The sequence below is a fragment of the Coffea arabica genome, chromosome 6c, assembly GCF_036785885.1.
Source record: "Coffea arabica cultivar ET-39 chromosome 6c, Coffea Arabica ET-39 HiFi, whole genome shotgun sequence".
Lineage (NCBI taxonomy): Eukaryota > Viridiplantae > Streptophyta > Magnoliopsida > Gentianales > Rubiaceae > Coffea > Coffea arabica.
The window spans coordinates 17,132,674-17,149,126 of NC_092320.1; the positions used below are offsets into that span (position 1 = coordinate 17,132,674).

Sequence of the window (16,453 nt, forward strand, 5' to 3'; positions counted from 1 at the left end):
CTAGAGTTGGTATTCTAGATTTGTTACTCAAAAAAAAAATAAATTACAAATGAAAGAAACTTTTATATAGCTGTAAAACAAACATAATGTCCATATATTTCTTTTCTTTCAATCAAGAAAAAGATAATATTTGACTGAAGGAGGCCGGTCTCTTGACAAAAAGTTTACACAAACTTTCACCAATGCATTATCCTTCAATTGTTTGGCAGGTTTCGGGTTGGGGGGAAGAAAATGCAAATGCCTTCTTGCAAGACGTAAATAGAAAACACACACACACACACACACACATTGGCACAATATCAGAAAATTGTTACTATGCTGTAAGAGCAAAAGAAAGCTGCAGTTTTCTCAAATGCTAAATGTGGTTCAGTGGTTAATAATCATGTTAAAAAAAAAAAAAAAAAAAAAAACCTTGACTATGGAGTCAATGGCAGGAAAAGCTCATGGGGCATTCTTGAACAAAACTAACGGGGAGGAAAAGTAGATACTATTAGATTTCTATACTTTATTTTATTACCAAGGCTTGCGTGCCCTGCCGATTGAAAAAGGCAACCCAAACAGAAAAAAAAAAACCCCTTTGTAGCTTGGAATGTATCATCATTTTTATTATGATTATTATACATGTAAAATATATAGCTATTCCAAATTTACACTCGTGGATTAGCTGTTTTTAGAAGTATTTTTGAAAAATTTTACTGCAGTAGAATTTTTATAGTATATTTTGAAATATTGTTAGAAAATATTTTGGAATATTTAAGAGTAAAAGAATTTTTAGAATATATTTTGAAATATTTTTTAAACATTAAAAAAAATTAGACTACTTTTTAGAGTATCTTTTAGAGTATTTTTAAAAAATTTTAATAGTATTTGAAAAACTAATAGTATTTTGAAAAACTCTTGAATCCAAACATCCAAACTGCAGAATTTGACAATCTGGGAATTAAAATTGAAAGGAGGAAAAAAGGGGAAAAAAAAGAAAAAAGAAATAACAACAGGTAGCCTGTGGTCGGTTTCCTGAACAGAAAGATCCTGTTATAATGCGATTCAACTTGGCACCAGGGAAAGTGAGGTTTATACTTACTTTGTATAGGATCCAGCCATCCAGGCCATAACTAGTATCCATAGAAGTCAATGGTGCCATAATGCAAAATACGATTTTTTTAGTCACAAGGATTCTTTACAAGCTCACCATGAAATTGCCATTTGTCTAATTCCTTTCCAACTATAATCCCTGCAAAAAGATTGGCTAAAACACAGTCCTCTGTGATATTTTGCTGCTCATTTCATTCTCAACCAAGGAAGCTAAAGGGTATGAAGAAACGAATACCATTAAAACCTAGATACCGATGGATTCACAAGTTACTCCTGCTTTTAGTCCACCTCCATATCAGAAATTGCTTCATTTAAGATCTTTTGAAGTTCCTTCAGTCTCTGTCTTGTTAATGCAACGCAATCCTGCAGTTTTGAACTTCGTCAGCAGTTTCTCATGGTATAAGGAAAGAGGATGAATATGCAGGTAGGGAGGGATAGCCATAATTAATGAGTAGAAAGCTAAACATTTTTCCATGCTACAGAAACATTATGGAATCTTGTTTCCCGTTTCAAGGTGATGTAGCCTAACCTGAATAGCTGACGTTTGGGCAAGAACTGGTCCACCTGGTTTGTAAAGAGAAACCAATTGACTGGAGGAATCCAATACCACAGTCACAAGTGTCTCCATTATGGATTCTTCCTCTGCTGTAGGATCTGCCAGGATGTAATTCTTGTGAAGTATGCAAGTTAAGGACAATGGTATTGTAGCCAACTTGAGCTTCCTTTTTTCTTTATTGACTGGCTCCTTCTCCAACTTCCCTCCCCCATTATCCTCAGAAATAAGCACAATTCTTCCCTCATCATTCAGAGAAACTACAGGAATTTGCACTGCAAGCAACGGGATTCATGTAAACAAGCAAGGTAGTATGTGAACCTCAAGAATTACATAGCACAATCTTCTATGATGCAAGAATTATGATGGAACACCAGGAGCCTCAGTTTTGCCATCCAAACTAATTACAGAGATGAATAATCTCGTCTTTTAGTGAACACCAGCTCTATAAAAAACCACTTTTGTGCATATCAGAAGGTGTGAAGATGAAGAGTAGGTAAGAGCAAAACAATTGCAGGAGACAGCGGGTGAAAACCTTCATCCCAAGGCTACTATATTTAAGGACCCTGTTCTAGGTGAGCAAACAAAAAATATCTAGGAGAACCAGGACTTGGCAATAAAATGTATAAAATCTGGCCAACACATAGTCCAGGCAAGCTGGCTATATTTCAAGGAACAAAGGAATTAGAAGGATTAAAACCTACACATATGGCAGTGCCTATCATAATTAAACTAAATTCCTCACGCAACCAAACCACAAATTGAAGTTGACAATCATGAAAGACAGAAAAAAAAAAAAGAGATAAACTTACAATGTGAAAAGGCAGCAACTGCAGAAAGCAATGCAGCATCAAAAAGGGAACCATCAGCATCCAAACAATATATGTCCTGTGTCATCATAAGTTGGTAAAATAAGTAAGTGGTTATATTTGCTTAAACCACAAGTCTGCGAAAACACTTCTTCATGAAGGAAATCACAACAAAGTTGAGTTCGACACAAGAGTAATTAAAGGGACTAAAAACAAAGGTTATGTAACAGTTGCAGCTCAAAATTCATTACCAGGTAAGCCATCCAAGCAGCTTTCCCACTGACCAAAGACAATTCTTTCAAATCAATCATGCCAGAACTATAAAATATTCAACCAAACAATCAGCAAAGACAAGAAAATAGATATCCAGAAACAGAATGCATGAAGATGTAAGAGGTCTGGCACTCTGTATTAGGTAGAAAATGCAAAAGTTTCTAATGTTACCAAAAGAAATGTTCAACAACGAACTGAACTACTAATCACCAAGCTTAATTGCTTGACTTTTTCCACAAATACCTAAGCTTGCAATTTACGGTGTGTAGGACCTCTTGCAATCTCTAATGGATTACAAGAGAAAATGCATTTTTACACGGGCAATTCAAAATCATTGTCCAATACTACGTAAAAACTAGGTTAAAAGATGAAGTAGTTCATCAATTAGAAAAGGAGTGGATTGCAGGTATCAAGCTGTTGCCATGACTTGCCTCAAAATAGTGCCAGATAACTGCTTTGCCACAACTGGAGCGGCCTCTGCTGGCCTCCCAGGCCGAACAATAGGAGAACATATTGGGGGCATATGAAAATCTATAGCTGTATAAAATTGCATGTTTAAGTATTCAATTAACCATTAAAGAATTAAGGATGATAAGAGGCTATAAGAGGAACCTATGCATCCCTCATCTGGTGACTCCACTGTAGGTGTCATAACCTCCAATTTAATGGCAGCCAACATGGTCTAAGCATCAAACAAGTGATGTGTGTTAGATTCTACGTCAAAAACCTAAACTGTAAGAAAATAAAATAACATGTTAGCACTGTGGCATAAGAACTTACCGTACAGCCTATCTTTGTTAGTGCAGATCCATTTGCCGATGTAACAGCTCCTACAACAAAACCAATTGCAATTAGCTGACAATAGTAATATCTGCAAATCTTAGAAAGCTTTACGCAAATAAAACCTGGACTGACCAACGGATATGATTGTGTCTCTAGCTTTTCCAAGGGTCCTGCCATCAGGTCTAATAGATTTAAGCAGATGGCGCTCATGAAAACTCAGAGGGAAAAGACGTCTAAAAGCATCCACCTCCATTTCTGAAGATAAATCAGAGCCACTGGCAGCAGCCATGCTCTTTCTAACGCGTCTGGTCGCCTGCAGAGAGCCTCAGCCCTTAGGAAGCTGTTAACTTATATGAAAAGACCCTACTTTTTCCCATCTATCTGTAAGTGAAAAATGCACTAACACCAACATTCTCCAAATAGGAAATAGAAAACATAAAGGATTTCAAAGGTGACAAATTATCAGCTGTTGAGTGCCGGAAATAAAATCATAATCCGTTATGAAACTTAGTAGATTTATCTGGTTCTAAGGCAAAGATTAATAAAACAACAGTTCATTGAACAATCTTATAGAATCTTGTTCAATAAGAACCAATCTTCTCATGTCAAAAGCAATTAATTTTTCTAAACCAGCAAAAGATCACGCATTTGGACAGATCTTAAGAAAGAAAATAATAGTGAAGAAAACATGTTCAGATATTATTGCACTCCCACCACTGCCTTCCACATGTCTAGCACTATTCTAATGATGTGACTAGCTAGCATGCCGAAATTTCTTAAATCTCCAGCCTCATGTCTGATAATGGATAATATTTGTGAATACCAAAGCCTAAAGTTTAATTTCAACAAGATGGACAGTGCAGGAGGGAAAAAAGTTAACCAAATTAGGACAGGTGATTATTGGAAAACAATGCCTTCAATGTCTAAGTCTTACAGAAAACTCTTAAGTTTAACATGCCATGTCAGAACAACATAACAATCATTCATCATCACCATATGACATTTCTGTTCTACCTATCATGGTTGTAGAATTCTTGAAATGGCTAGTGAGTGCATGAATTCAATTACTTCTTGGGGTATCATTTGAGCTGGATCTTAACAAATTAAAAATGATTGTGCTCTGATACAAATGGACTTAAGATCCACGTGATCACATCAGAACAAAGTAAATAATTACCTAATAACGCAAATTCAGGCAAACATACTTTAACAACTTACCATCCCTAAAAAGATTCATACTTTGGTAATGATTAGCACAATTGTCAAAAAGACATGTGCTAATGCAAATGAATGAATGAAATAAAACGTGAATATTTTAGCTAAGCACAATCTGATAAGGTAACATAGAGAAAATGCAGATAGAGGATCAAATTAACATGGAAATGAATGTTCTCAGGTTAACCACAACCACAGAAAACAACCAACCGCACCCCCTCTCCCCACCACCAGAAACTTCCCAAAACCCAAATTTAAAAAAAAAAAAAAAAAAAAAAAAAAAAAAAAAAAAGGGAACAAGAAAAAACAAGCCTCCTCTGGGGAAAAAAATACAAACACAAATTAACAAGTGGGAAAAAAAAGTAGCTACATGATTACGTAGAGAAAATCAACATACATTCAATCAAGATGGTGGTAAAGTTTAGAAATTCAAGCTCTCGAAAGGGACAGTGGCAGAAAGATAACAACCATTCACCTTATTTCTGTTAAAATTAAACAGAAGACTTAATAACAACTAGTTAACATCCAGAAAAAGCATCTTTGCTTAGAAAGATTGAATTTATCAGGGGGGGGTTTCTCCTTCTTCTTTCAATTGTTTCTTTTCCCTCCTTCTTCTTCCTTTCAAGAAGCAAAGTCTTGTAAAACAAGACCAATGTTATCCTGAAAATACAGAGAGAGAGAGAGAGAGAGAGAGGGGGGGGGGGGGGAGAGAGGGGGTTACCTTTTATTGAGATGTTAGACGCTGCACTGGACTGCACTGCTCAGCGGTGGCAACTGGAGGAGGGAGGAGGAAGGGTCCACAGTCACATATTAGGACTGAACTGAACAGATAAATGCTTAGAGTCGCCACCGGACCTTGCAAAATAAATACTAATAATAACAGTAAATAAAATAAGCACGAGGGGCTTTGGTAGAATAAAAACAAGGGATAATTTCAGAAACCTCCCCTGAGGCTTCTGACAATGTCACTGACCTCCCCTGAGGTTTCCACAATTACACTGACCTCCCCTGGCAGAACTTGGGACCCAATTGCTGACATCATATAATGCGAAATTACTATTATACCCAAGACATTTTGTGTTATTATAGGACTAAAATATGATAAATAAGTCATTAGGGTCAAATTAGAACTTTCAATTTCATTAACCAACTTAACAGTTGGAATCTTGCTAATAAAAAATGCATAAGCAACTGGCGCCAATTTCGTTCACCAATATGGCGCCATTTTGCTGATTGACATTAGGGACAAGACAACAAATCAGTTTTTACATATTGTGAAGAAGGCATCGGGCAGAAGAAAGAAAAATAAGAAGAAATGCAGTGAAGATAGAAGCTGAACAAACCTGCAATTTTCGTTCAACTGGTGAGGCAGTGATGATAGTACTCTAATTTCATGATTTTGAAGTAGAAAGGAGGGAGTATGGAAGGCAAATTCTGATATTTTGAATGCTGTAAATCACAAAAATAACAACAAAAAAGGTATGCAAGCTCTGTTATCTGTTAATGTAATATGATCGAATGTGACCTGTTACTTCTAGAACATATAAATTTTCAGAGTTCATCATGTAAATTTGAAAGAGAAAAGAGGGAGTATGTCAAAACCATGAACTTAGTTAGATGTTAAAGTCAAAAGCATGACAAAAATCATCATTTGTTATGTTGATCATAGTTGTTCAATGCTTGATAAGCTGAATAGATGATGTAGTTAGACAAGTTGTGATCACTGGTACATGTAGTGACCTGTTACGTTCATCATCTGTTATGTTGACCATGGTTGTTAAATGCTTGATAATCTGCAATAAGTTAGATAAATTGTCTATTCTGCCAAATATAGTTTTAGATCTTTGAGTTGTGCCCTGTTCTTCATTTATTGAGTAAAAGTGTTTCATCATCACAGAATCATGTTAATGGTTGTTAGTGCTGATCTATTAATATTAATAATGTAGGATGGTGAATAATGGTGCTTATGACATAGTTGTGCATTACAAGGGAAGGAAACTGAAGATTCCGAATGTTGATCCTAATGGCTACTTGTACATTAACTTGCTATATGATGTCGCTGAAAAAGCATTGAGTGAAATGCCTGGAAATGCGAATATGATGATACATATGAGGCATGAAATTCCTGGAACATGTGAAATGCGTGATGCTAATGATGACAATGCAGTAGTTGAGATGTTTAAAATGCATCAATCTGGAATTGTAATCAATTTGCATGTGTATGATATGGAAATTATTCCAAGTAAGCCGGATGGACCTTTAAACCATAACAATGTTCAGAACACCCAAGAGAATTTAGGCATTGAACAAACTTATGAAAGGGTGGTTGTTGACCTTGAAAATTCTGATGATGAATTTGAGGACTCTAGCTCTGGCGAGTCATGGGAACATATGCTTGATAGTGATAATGAAGGTGATATAGATGATGATAGAGTTTCAGTGGAGAGTAGTGACTTCAGTGACACTAATTTTTCTGATTTTAAAGAAAATGAGGATTGTGATGTGGTTCCTGATTCCGGATCTGATCAGGAACTTGATCCTATGAGAGAAGTGATGAGATCAAAAATGTGGGTGTACAACCCAAGAGAGGACATTGAGTTTGAGAAGGGCCAATTATTCACCAATGTGGACTCCTTTAGAGCAGTTTTGAAGGATTATGTCATTCCCATTCAAAAGGGATTTCCAATAGTAAGACTGAAGAATGAGAAAACTAGAGTGACAGCTATTTGTGGTATAGATGGCTGCAAATGGAGAATTCATGCGAGTCCGGTGGCCGATTCTGTCACCTTTATGATTAAATCTTACCAACCTGAACATACTTGTGTGATGGATAAAAGTAATGTAGAAGCCACATCAGATTGGATTGCAAAGAAGTTGGTGCCTTTGATGAGAGCTCATCCTAACATATCTAGCCAGGGCATAGAAGCAGAGATGATAACAAAGTATGGTCTTAAACCGAGTTACATGCAGCTTTTTAGAGCAAAAAAGAAAGCAGAAGAGGAGATTCAAGGAAATTTCATTGATTCTTATAGCAAATTACCAAAGTATGCTGTACTTCTAAGACAATATAATCCACAAAGCATTTGCAAAATACATTATGATAGGCCAAATCTTCTTGTAGAGCCCAGATTTTTAAGAATATTTGTTAGTTTTAGAGCACAGAAAACTGGTTTTCTTGAAGGTTGCAGGCCATTCATTGGCTTTGATGGCTGTCACTTGAAGGGTCCCTTTGGTGGTGTTTTGCTCACAGCAGTGGCCTTAGATGGCAATGATAGTATATTTTCAATTGCATTTGCTGTAGCCGAATGTGAAAACAAGGTAACATGGAGCTGGTTCTTTCACTTTTTTGAGGAGTTTTTTGGACCATTCAACAGCCACTTACTTTTAACCTTTATGAGTGATAGGCAAAAGGTACTGCTCAGAACAATCTACTCTTTGCTTGGACTTGTTAAAGGATCTGAAATAGCTTTTTTGACTCATGAATTATGCTGTTTTAGGGGCTCAACCTTGCTTATGAGGAGATATTTCCAAATGCTAGTGGCAGATATTGTTGCAGGCACATTTGCAGCAACTTCAAGCAGTAATTTCCAGGCATGTTGCTTAATAGTTTCTTTTGGAAGACAGCAAAGAGTTTTGATCACAAAAGCCACAATGAAGCAATGTCAACCATTAAAGACATCAACATAAAGGCTTGGAAATATTTGGACAAAATTCCCAAGAAAGCCTGGTGGAGATATGCATTTCTAAAAGAAATTAAATGTGACCATGTCACAAATAATTTCACTGAATCGTTTAATTCATGGGTTGGTGATCTCAGAGGCAAACCCATACTTACCCTTGTTGAAGGTTTGAGAAGGAAGTTCATGAAGAAAATGCATAAGAGATACCAAAAGGGATGCACATTAACTAACAGAATCACCCCAAAATTTGCTGAAAAGCTCAAAAAAATTGCTCAAGCATCAAGGCATTGTACCCTGACTTTGGCAAATGATAATACATTTGAGGTTGGTGATATGGACAGATCGTTCATAGTCAATTTAAACCAGAGGACCTGTGACTGTGGTGCCTTCCAATTAGTTGGACTTTCTTGCAAACATGCTGCACTTGGCATCATCTACAAAAGGGAAAAGTTGGAAGATTACTGTGATCATTGGTTCTCCAAAGACATTTACCTGAAGGCATATGCTTCTATGATTCATCCTATACCTCATGAAAAGATGTGGCCTCCTATGCATGAAGTTACCCCTAAGGTTGTATTGCCCCCTCCTTTGAGAAGAGCTCCTGGTAGACCAAAAGTTAACAGAAGAAGAGAACCTGATGAAGGACCTTCATCTGAACCAAAAAGGTCTAGTACTTTAAAGTGTGGAAATTGTGGTCAGTTTGGTCACAACATGAGAACATGTCAAAAGCTCCTGTGCAAAGAAAGAATCCGGCTAATACTCATGCTCAACAGGTATCATCATACACATATTTGTACAAATTAAATGTTCTTGCTTGACTCATCAACTGCTTATGTTGTTTACTTCATGACAGATGCCAACTAGAAGAGGGAAACCAGGCAGAGGAATTGCAAATTTAGGACTGCAAGGATCTGTTCTCTGGGTATAAATCATGTTTCAATTATGCAGGTCATGTCCTTAGTGTTACCTAATCATATTACATTAACATGTAAATTTATTATGACAGGATCATGCACATGGGAATGTGCCTGTTGTGTATTCAAGTATAGGTAGCAATTCAAATCCTTCTACTGGAAATGCTGCCATAAATGTTCAAATTAATGTACAAACAGGTACAATTGCCTCTAAAAGAAAGGTACGGGCTCTTTTATTATGAAATCCAATCTAGTGCTACTACATATGTATTCAATAAGGCACAAACTCTTCTATTTTGAACAACTGCAAAGAGGAAGGCCTTCAAATGCTACTTCGACAAATGCTGCAACAGGTTCTCGCAGAAGAGTTGCACCAGAATTTGCTCAACCAACTAATCATCTGTCAACAACTCCTGTTCAAGCCCCTAGTGATGCTCAAGCTACTACATTTGTTAGCATGAATGCAGCTGCAACTCTGAACTCTGCCAATATTAGCACCAGCAGTAGTTTTAGCCTGCATTTCTAATTGCTACTGTTATTCTTACATTTCTCTTCTTTTGTGCTTAGTGGTGCTTTGTGAAGTATAGTTCATTAATATACTGCTTACTCATGCTTTTGTATACGGTGTTTTGTGAAACTATAACTATAACTAAACAATGGTTTTGCAATCCTCACCCTCTGCCTGAATTGCTTTAAGGCAGATGGTGTTTTGGATAGTATTGGATTGCATTTTTATTTATTTAATGTATGGTTATGAAATTTGTAATGATATTACTCTTGGATTGCAGTTTTGGTTTGCACCTTATTACTGTTAAGGTTTTATAAATGAATGTTTTAGTTCTTATTTCATTTAATGGATCTGAATGTTGCAACTTCAGCCTGTGACAAATAACTTAGTTTCTGCACTGCTCATGAACTTGTTCAATTCACTTCTTAGTTTCTGCACTTCTTAATGCTGGTTCAGAATATGTTGAAAATAAAAAACAAATCCTATCCAAAGTCAAGTTACTGCCGTGGTGTTCCAGATCCAAAGATCAAGATCTATGATGTTGGCATGAAGAAGAAGGGAGTTGATGAGTTCCCATTCTATGTCCACTTGGTTAGTTGGGAACAGGAGAATGTCTCCTATGAAGCACTTGAGGCTGTTTGTATTGCTTGCAACAAGTACGTGACTAAGTATGCTGGGAAGGACGCATTCTATTTGAGGGTTAGAGTTCATCCTTTCCATGTCCTGCATATTAACAAGATGTTTTCAATTTGCTGGAGCTGATAGGCTTCAATATGGTATGAGAGGTGCTTTTGGGAAGCCATAAGGAACATGTGCTCGTGTTGCTATTGGTCAGGGACTCTCTTTGCATGCTGCAAGGATGCTAACAGCCACCATGCTCATCTCAGCTTTGAGCAATGCCAGGTTCAAGTTTCCTGGTCGCCAAAAGATTATCATTAGCAGGCCATTCAAAATTCACCAAATTCAGCCGCACAGACTATGTCAAATGGTAGCAAGAGAATCTGGATCAGATTTCTGGTGTTAATGCCACTCATTTTTCTTATTTCACTAACATCCCCTCACTTTTTCTTATTTATTTCTGATTTTTATTAGTTTTCATTAATTCACTAATATAACTTGTACACCTACCTTAAGGGCATTTATGGGAACAAAATTTCCTCTCTTTCCTGAAAACACTTTTTTATGTTTACTTTTGTGGTCATGGGCTGATTTTGTTACAAAATCAGAAACCTCAAGGGAGGTTAGTGTAATTGTGGAAACCTCAGGGGAGGTCAGTGAAATTATCAGAAACCTCAGGGGAGGTTTCTGAAATTATCCCTAAAAACAAATACAAGGGATAAGAAGGTTTTTTTTCATGAGGAAATTTTCTTTTAAACTCCCTGAGGTTTCTGAAATTATCCCTAAAAACAAATACAAGGGATAAGAAGGTTTTTTTTCATGAGGAAATTTTCTTTTAAACTCTTAAAGTTGTGAACTAATTTCGTGGGATTAAAGGAGAAAAGAGCGAAAAGAAAAGTAAAATTTAAAAAAAAATTCTTTTCAAAATCACAAAAATTATAGTAAACCTCATATTAAAAGATATGACTGGTCTGTTTTGCTGAATCTTTTGATCATTAGTGTAATTTTGCTACTTATTTGTGCTGTCTAATGTATTGAATGTGAACTTTTTGAATAGTGAAATATGTGTGTTAATTATTTTTATTTTTTATTAATACAACTTATATACATTCATAAGATGTATTTATGGAATAAAAATTTTATCTCTCTTCTTAAAGTAGTATTTTAATGTTACTTTTTTTTTATGACTTGGACTAATTTTGTTACCAAAATCTTAACCTCAGGGGAGGCTAGTGAAATAATTACAAATCTCATGGAGGTTTCTGAAATTATCCCCTTTTTTCCCCCCTTCTTTTTCGAATAAATCCAAATGTCAATAAAATGTTTCACAACCATGTTTTTTCTTGCTGCTATTTTTATCCAAAGTCCAAAGCTCCCATCTCACCCTATAAAGATCTCCAAACCCAAAATAAACAAATAAAAATTACTCCAATAAACATGAAATAAATTTAGGAGCAGCATGGCTGTTTAATTCCACTTGGTCTATATCTAGGTGGAAGACTGGATCCAACCAAGAATTTACCACAAAAAAAGAATAGTTGTATTTGAAAGAACATACTTCTTGTTGTAATACATTATTGTCTTTTGGGAAAAATTTAATAAATCAAGCTAGGGAATTAGTTGATGACAATTATGATAAAATGAATTTTACAATAAGATTTTTTAGAATATGTGATTCCAAAGAATGTTTTGGTTTCATTGATGTAATGCTTCAGGGGTATAAAATTTGACCAACTTCAATATTAGAGAAATAGAATAGTTCTTTTAAAGATTGATTAATATACATATAAGCGCATATGAAGTAGAAATACTCTTCTTTTGAAGTTCAACAGATATACTAATAATATTTATGCGCACACATATGCATGAATTCTATTTTGTTGTGTAATGTGATTATATTTGTAGCTTAGAACTTGAACCAAATTATCAGTTTAAAAGTGAACCATCATGACAAACAATCATATTTTGTGTTAACAATTTACAGGTCAACCTAAGTCATAAGGACATGCACAATTTCCTATTGAATTTTGATGAAACTATGAGCTATATGCTTTTCAATTATTAGCAGATGAAGTACCATACAATTAGCTCTGGCAATGGCTTGATAAGTATGAAAATTTTGAGTCAATTATTTCTGTTATTGGCAATCATAATACACAGTACTCTGCCAAACAAAACATCGGCAAGGAGTAAGCATTTTATGAAAAGGATAGTTCATGATCAACTCAAATTAGTATACAATACAGAGCAAAAATCATTTTGTTACCTTAAAAAAAAAATGTCTAACATAGAGAAGTAGCAAGAAAAGCTTCAAGTAAGGGGCAGGGGAGCCAAATGATCCATATGGGCATCTGAAAATGACCAGGCGGATCATACAAAAAGCTCAACCAAATAATGCGCTGCCAAAATCTATCATGGACCAATGCATTTAGGACAAGTCAAATATTAGAACTTGATTCAGCGAAACTCAAAAATCTCTGCTCCTTTCTTCAATTGATATGCCTGCTTACTCCTTTGAGTTAAAACTTCTCATATTTATCTGATATTAAAACTCCAGCATGATAATCAATTGGAACCAACATCTACCCCTTTGTTCTTCAGGAAGTCCTTGGCTTCAAGGATATCCTACACGAGGAAAAACTGTATATCATAAATCCGAAAAGAAAAAGAAAAGACAATTTCATTGATTTACACATCTGACTCTAAATTTGCTTGTTTTGCAGCCCCCGGAACCAAGCTTCTTCAGCCAAAAAAAAAGAGCAGATGTGCAATATTTTATTCCTCATTTAGGTTTCCTGAATGGAAAGTGGCATGTTGGGGGGATAAGCTGGCGATTTCCACCAGTTGCCAATTATAATCCACACAAGAGCACATGATCCGCAACTTGTCAAGTGAACATAAATAATGCAAAAGTACCTGATGTAAGAGAAGTGCCTCTTGAGGACAAGTTGGAAATTGCATCAGGCCAACTCCAACCATTAAGATGCCATAGCACCCTAGAGAGACAATGAAATAGAGCGGCAACTTGGGCACCAAAGACAATTTGTCAACTAAATCCCATAATATGAGAAAGAGAATGAAGATATGTGAAGAAATAACCAAGATAAGAAGAAGAAGCTCACCAACCACGTATAGCTCTCTGGAATTACTGACACTTGTAAAAGGCCAATCCAGCAGGCAGAAATAGCCACTAGCAATGCCAGAATCTTCAGAATATGCTTCATTTTAACTGTCAGAGAAAGATTCTTCACCTTAGTGATACTTCAATTACGAAAATTCTAAACAAGTATCTGCTGCATATAGCTAGCTAGAACTCCACTTCATTGCTAAGATCTTATGCACTTTTGACTCTTAAAAAAACATTTGTAAGGAGCTGCACTGCCATCATTTCAACGGCAACCATTCTTGATACAATTAAGATTTTGCTGTACAACTCAAAACAAAAAATTTTAATGACCAGGAAAATGGGATGCATACACACCAGTGCAGGACATACTTATTATCTGTAATCTAAAGATAAAAAAGTTCAAAAGATAACATGTAAGTTGCTTTAGGTATGAAGTTAACAAGGGTTGTCTAGAAAACACAAATAGCCTTTTCTTCACAGTTCCATTTGTAATACATCCATATTATAACACATACATATTACAGTATTTATCGTATAATTACATGCCAAAAAGACAAAAACGTCATAGAAACTACAAGAAGAATTTGTCTATCTCCTTAATTACAATTAAATCACAAACAATTAAAAGATGGCGGAGGAGAAACTTCTGTCATGAAATAAGAATAAAATATCACCATTTCCTGGTCAGTAGTAATGGAAAAACATGAAACACAAAATGAATAAAAAATTTGAAACTCAAAACTTCTTCTGTGAGTCCAGTATCATTCTGGAAGAACAGCATTGAGTAAATAATATAATCAGATATTGATGATGCCAAAGTTGAGCAAGATATCACAATGGAAGCATAACCAACATACTTACATGAAGAGTAAATTTGCCAACTTCTCATCACCAAAATAACTTCTCAAACAAAATTCTGATAATAGCTAATTACTAATGAAATGAAGTGCTTGTGGAAGGATATACAACAAAAATAATCCTCTTTACCAATGCAATTGAGGAAAAGCCTCAAAATCAAGGGCTAGGTAGAGTCCCAAACACGATCAGCAGTTTAGGTTGTCCATCAGCTCTTGTTAAACATAGCCAGCCAAACTAATCCAAATGTAAGCTCTAGCACATAGATATTGTTTCACATTTTTACTAAGTTGCTAATTTCCCCTACCACTAGGGGTGAGCAATCGGTGCATATTCGGTCATTCGGGTATATGAATTCGATAAATTCGGTTATTGAATTTACAGAAATCTAAACCGCTTTCAAATTCGAATTGGTAATGAATTCGGGTTAACTGAATTCATTAAAATCAAAAATCTTCATGTGAGACTAACTCGGCATTAGATTTTCTCGAGTAGTAGACCTGTTGACCATTTCCATGGCAATCCCTTTCATCATCTAGCCTCCGGTCTTCAAAATCAAACATGCCTGTTTCAACATTGACAAATTCTTTTGGCTTATTTCCAAAACCCAAAGTAATTGCATTGTTTGAATTCCTTTCCCAGTTCAGATTCTCCACTAAAGGAGAAAACTTGCTCAGTGAATTGGTTGAGGGATCTCTAAGAGATCTCACTCTCCTAATGCTCAGTGCTACTAATGCTCTCGAGATAGGAACGTCAACATAATGCCTCCTTCCATCCATCAACTCCGAAAGGCATACCACTCAAGGCACTAAAATTGTTAGCTTTCGCAAGTTACAAGAGAATGCTCCATTCACAACCAGAAATTTACCCGAAAGCGACATTCAAAAGCCCATTTTCATCCCAAAAGCCACTCAATCATGCATACGAGTTCAATTACACAATTCCCAGAAATTTTCTTCTCCAGAAAAGAAAACCAAAAGTACATTAAAAGGCTAAAAATTACCGAACTTACCTACGTGAGCCAGCACGGCAATGAACCAGAGATGAGCAGCGATTGGCACTTGGCTTTGGCAGCGATGAACCAGCACGGCGTACGGATGCGGTAATTGAGGTCAGCTAATGGTTAAGGTGAACTGGTGAATTGAGGACTGGAGTCGAATGAGGACTGAGGTGGAGACGTAGAGTGCGGCGGAGAAGAGACTGATTTGGGAGTGAAGCTGTGAAGGCAGAGTCCCAGAGAGGAGAAGAAGAAGAGACTGATTTTGTTTCTCAGATTGATTTGGGATTTGGGAATTGGGAATTGGGAATTGGGAATGAGAGTTAATTTGCGAGTGTCCGATCCAAATTCACCGGAAGGCAGTGATTGTGTAGTTTTTAATTTGCAAATTGGGGCTCTAAATTATTATACATTCATTATGTTCCTCAATGTTTTAAAAATTATTACTGATTTGATCCCCAAATTTATTCATAATTTAATACATTACTCATGTTCTAATCATTTTGTGGTTTAATTGGTATTCATTTGATCACTTATACCTAGTTATATCTTGAATCCTTAATCAATGATTTAAGGAATAAATAAAAAGTGATTAATTTAAACTAAAAAACACCTTAGACTGTACAATAATTAGTAATAATTTACAAATTTATAATTTATAATGATTAATAATAGGTAATATTAGTTATAAACTTACAAATTACGATTAGTGATAAATGATATTAGTTACAAACTTACAATTTACAATAGTTAGTGATAAGTTACTAAGTTACAAACTTATAATTTATTTCAAATCAAAATACAACTTATTTACTTACTTATGTTATTGTGTAGTTATATACACAATGTCACTTACTTACTTATAAATTACAAAGTATGTAATACATTATACTTACATCTATTCTTATTTCTTATATAGATTTTTTGGAAAAATATGCAAATTTCTTAATTTGTTTTTAATAGTGAAAACCAATACACTAATACATTGATTTGCAATTCACATGCATTCACTTAGACTGCTTAGTTATC

The 16,453-nt window shown here is 35.5% G+C and overlaps 2 protein-coding genes across 3 annotated transcripts; both read right to left on the reverse strand.

Annotated features, from left to right (window-relative positions):
- Positions 1-1,132: 1,132 nt before the first annotated feature.
- On the reverse strand, positions 1,133-5,582 carry LOC113691906 (uncharacterized). 2 transcript variants are annotated; one of them, XM_027210234.2, is made up of 9 exons: positions 5,447-5,582; positions 3,643-3,823; positions 3,508-3,557; positions 3,340-3,409; positions 3,159-3,264; positions 2,706-2,772; positions 2,458-2,533; positions 1,622-1,920; positions 1,133-1,455 (listed from the first exon to the last, which is right to left on the reverse strand). In XM_027210234.2, the coding sequence occupies exons 2-9, from the start codon at positions 3,797-3,799 to the stop codon at positions 1,372-1,374; spliced, it is 909 nt and encodes a 302-aa protein (XP_027066035.1). In that variant the 5' UTR covers positions 3,800-3,823; positions 5,447-5,582; the 3' UTR covers positions 1,133-1,371. The 2 variants fall into 2 exon arrangements, with proteins under 2 accessions (XP_027066035.1, XP_027066036.1); XM_027210235.2 differs by having other exon boundaries at positions 3,643-3,841.
- A 7,059-nt stretch (positions 5,583-12,641) lies between these two features.
- LOC113691948 (dolichol-phosphate mannose synthase subunit 3) lies at positions 12,642-15,749 on the reverse strand. Its single transcript, XM_027210276.2, has 4 exons — positions 15,440-15,749; positions 13,568-13,674; positions 13,362-13,469; positions 12,642-13,070 (listed from the first exon to the last, which is right to left on the reverse strand). The coding sequence occupies exons 2-4, from the start codon at positions 13,667-13,669 to the stop codon at positions 13,011-13,013; spliced, it is 270 nt and encodes an 89-aa protein (XP_027066077.1). The 5' UTR covers positions 13,670-13,674; positions 15,440-15,749; the 3' UTR covers positions 12,642-13,010.
- Between the last annotated feature and the right edge of the window lie 704 nt (positions 15,750-16,453).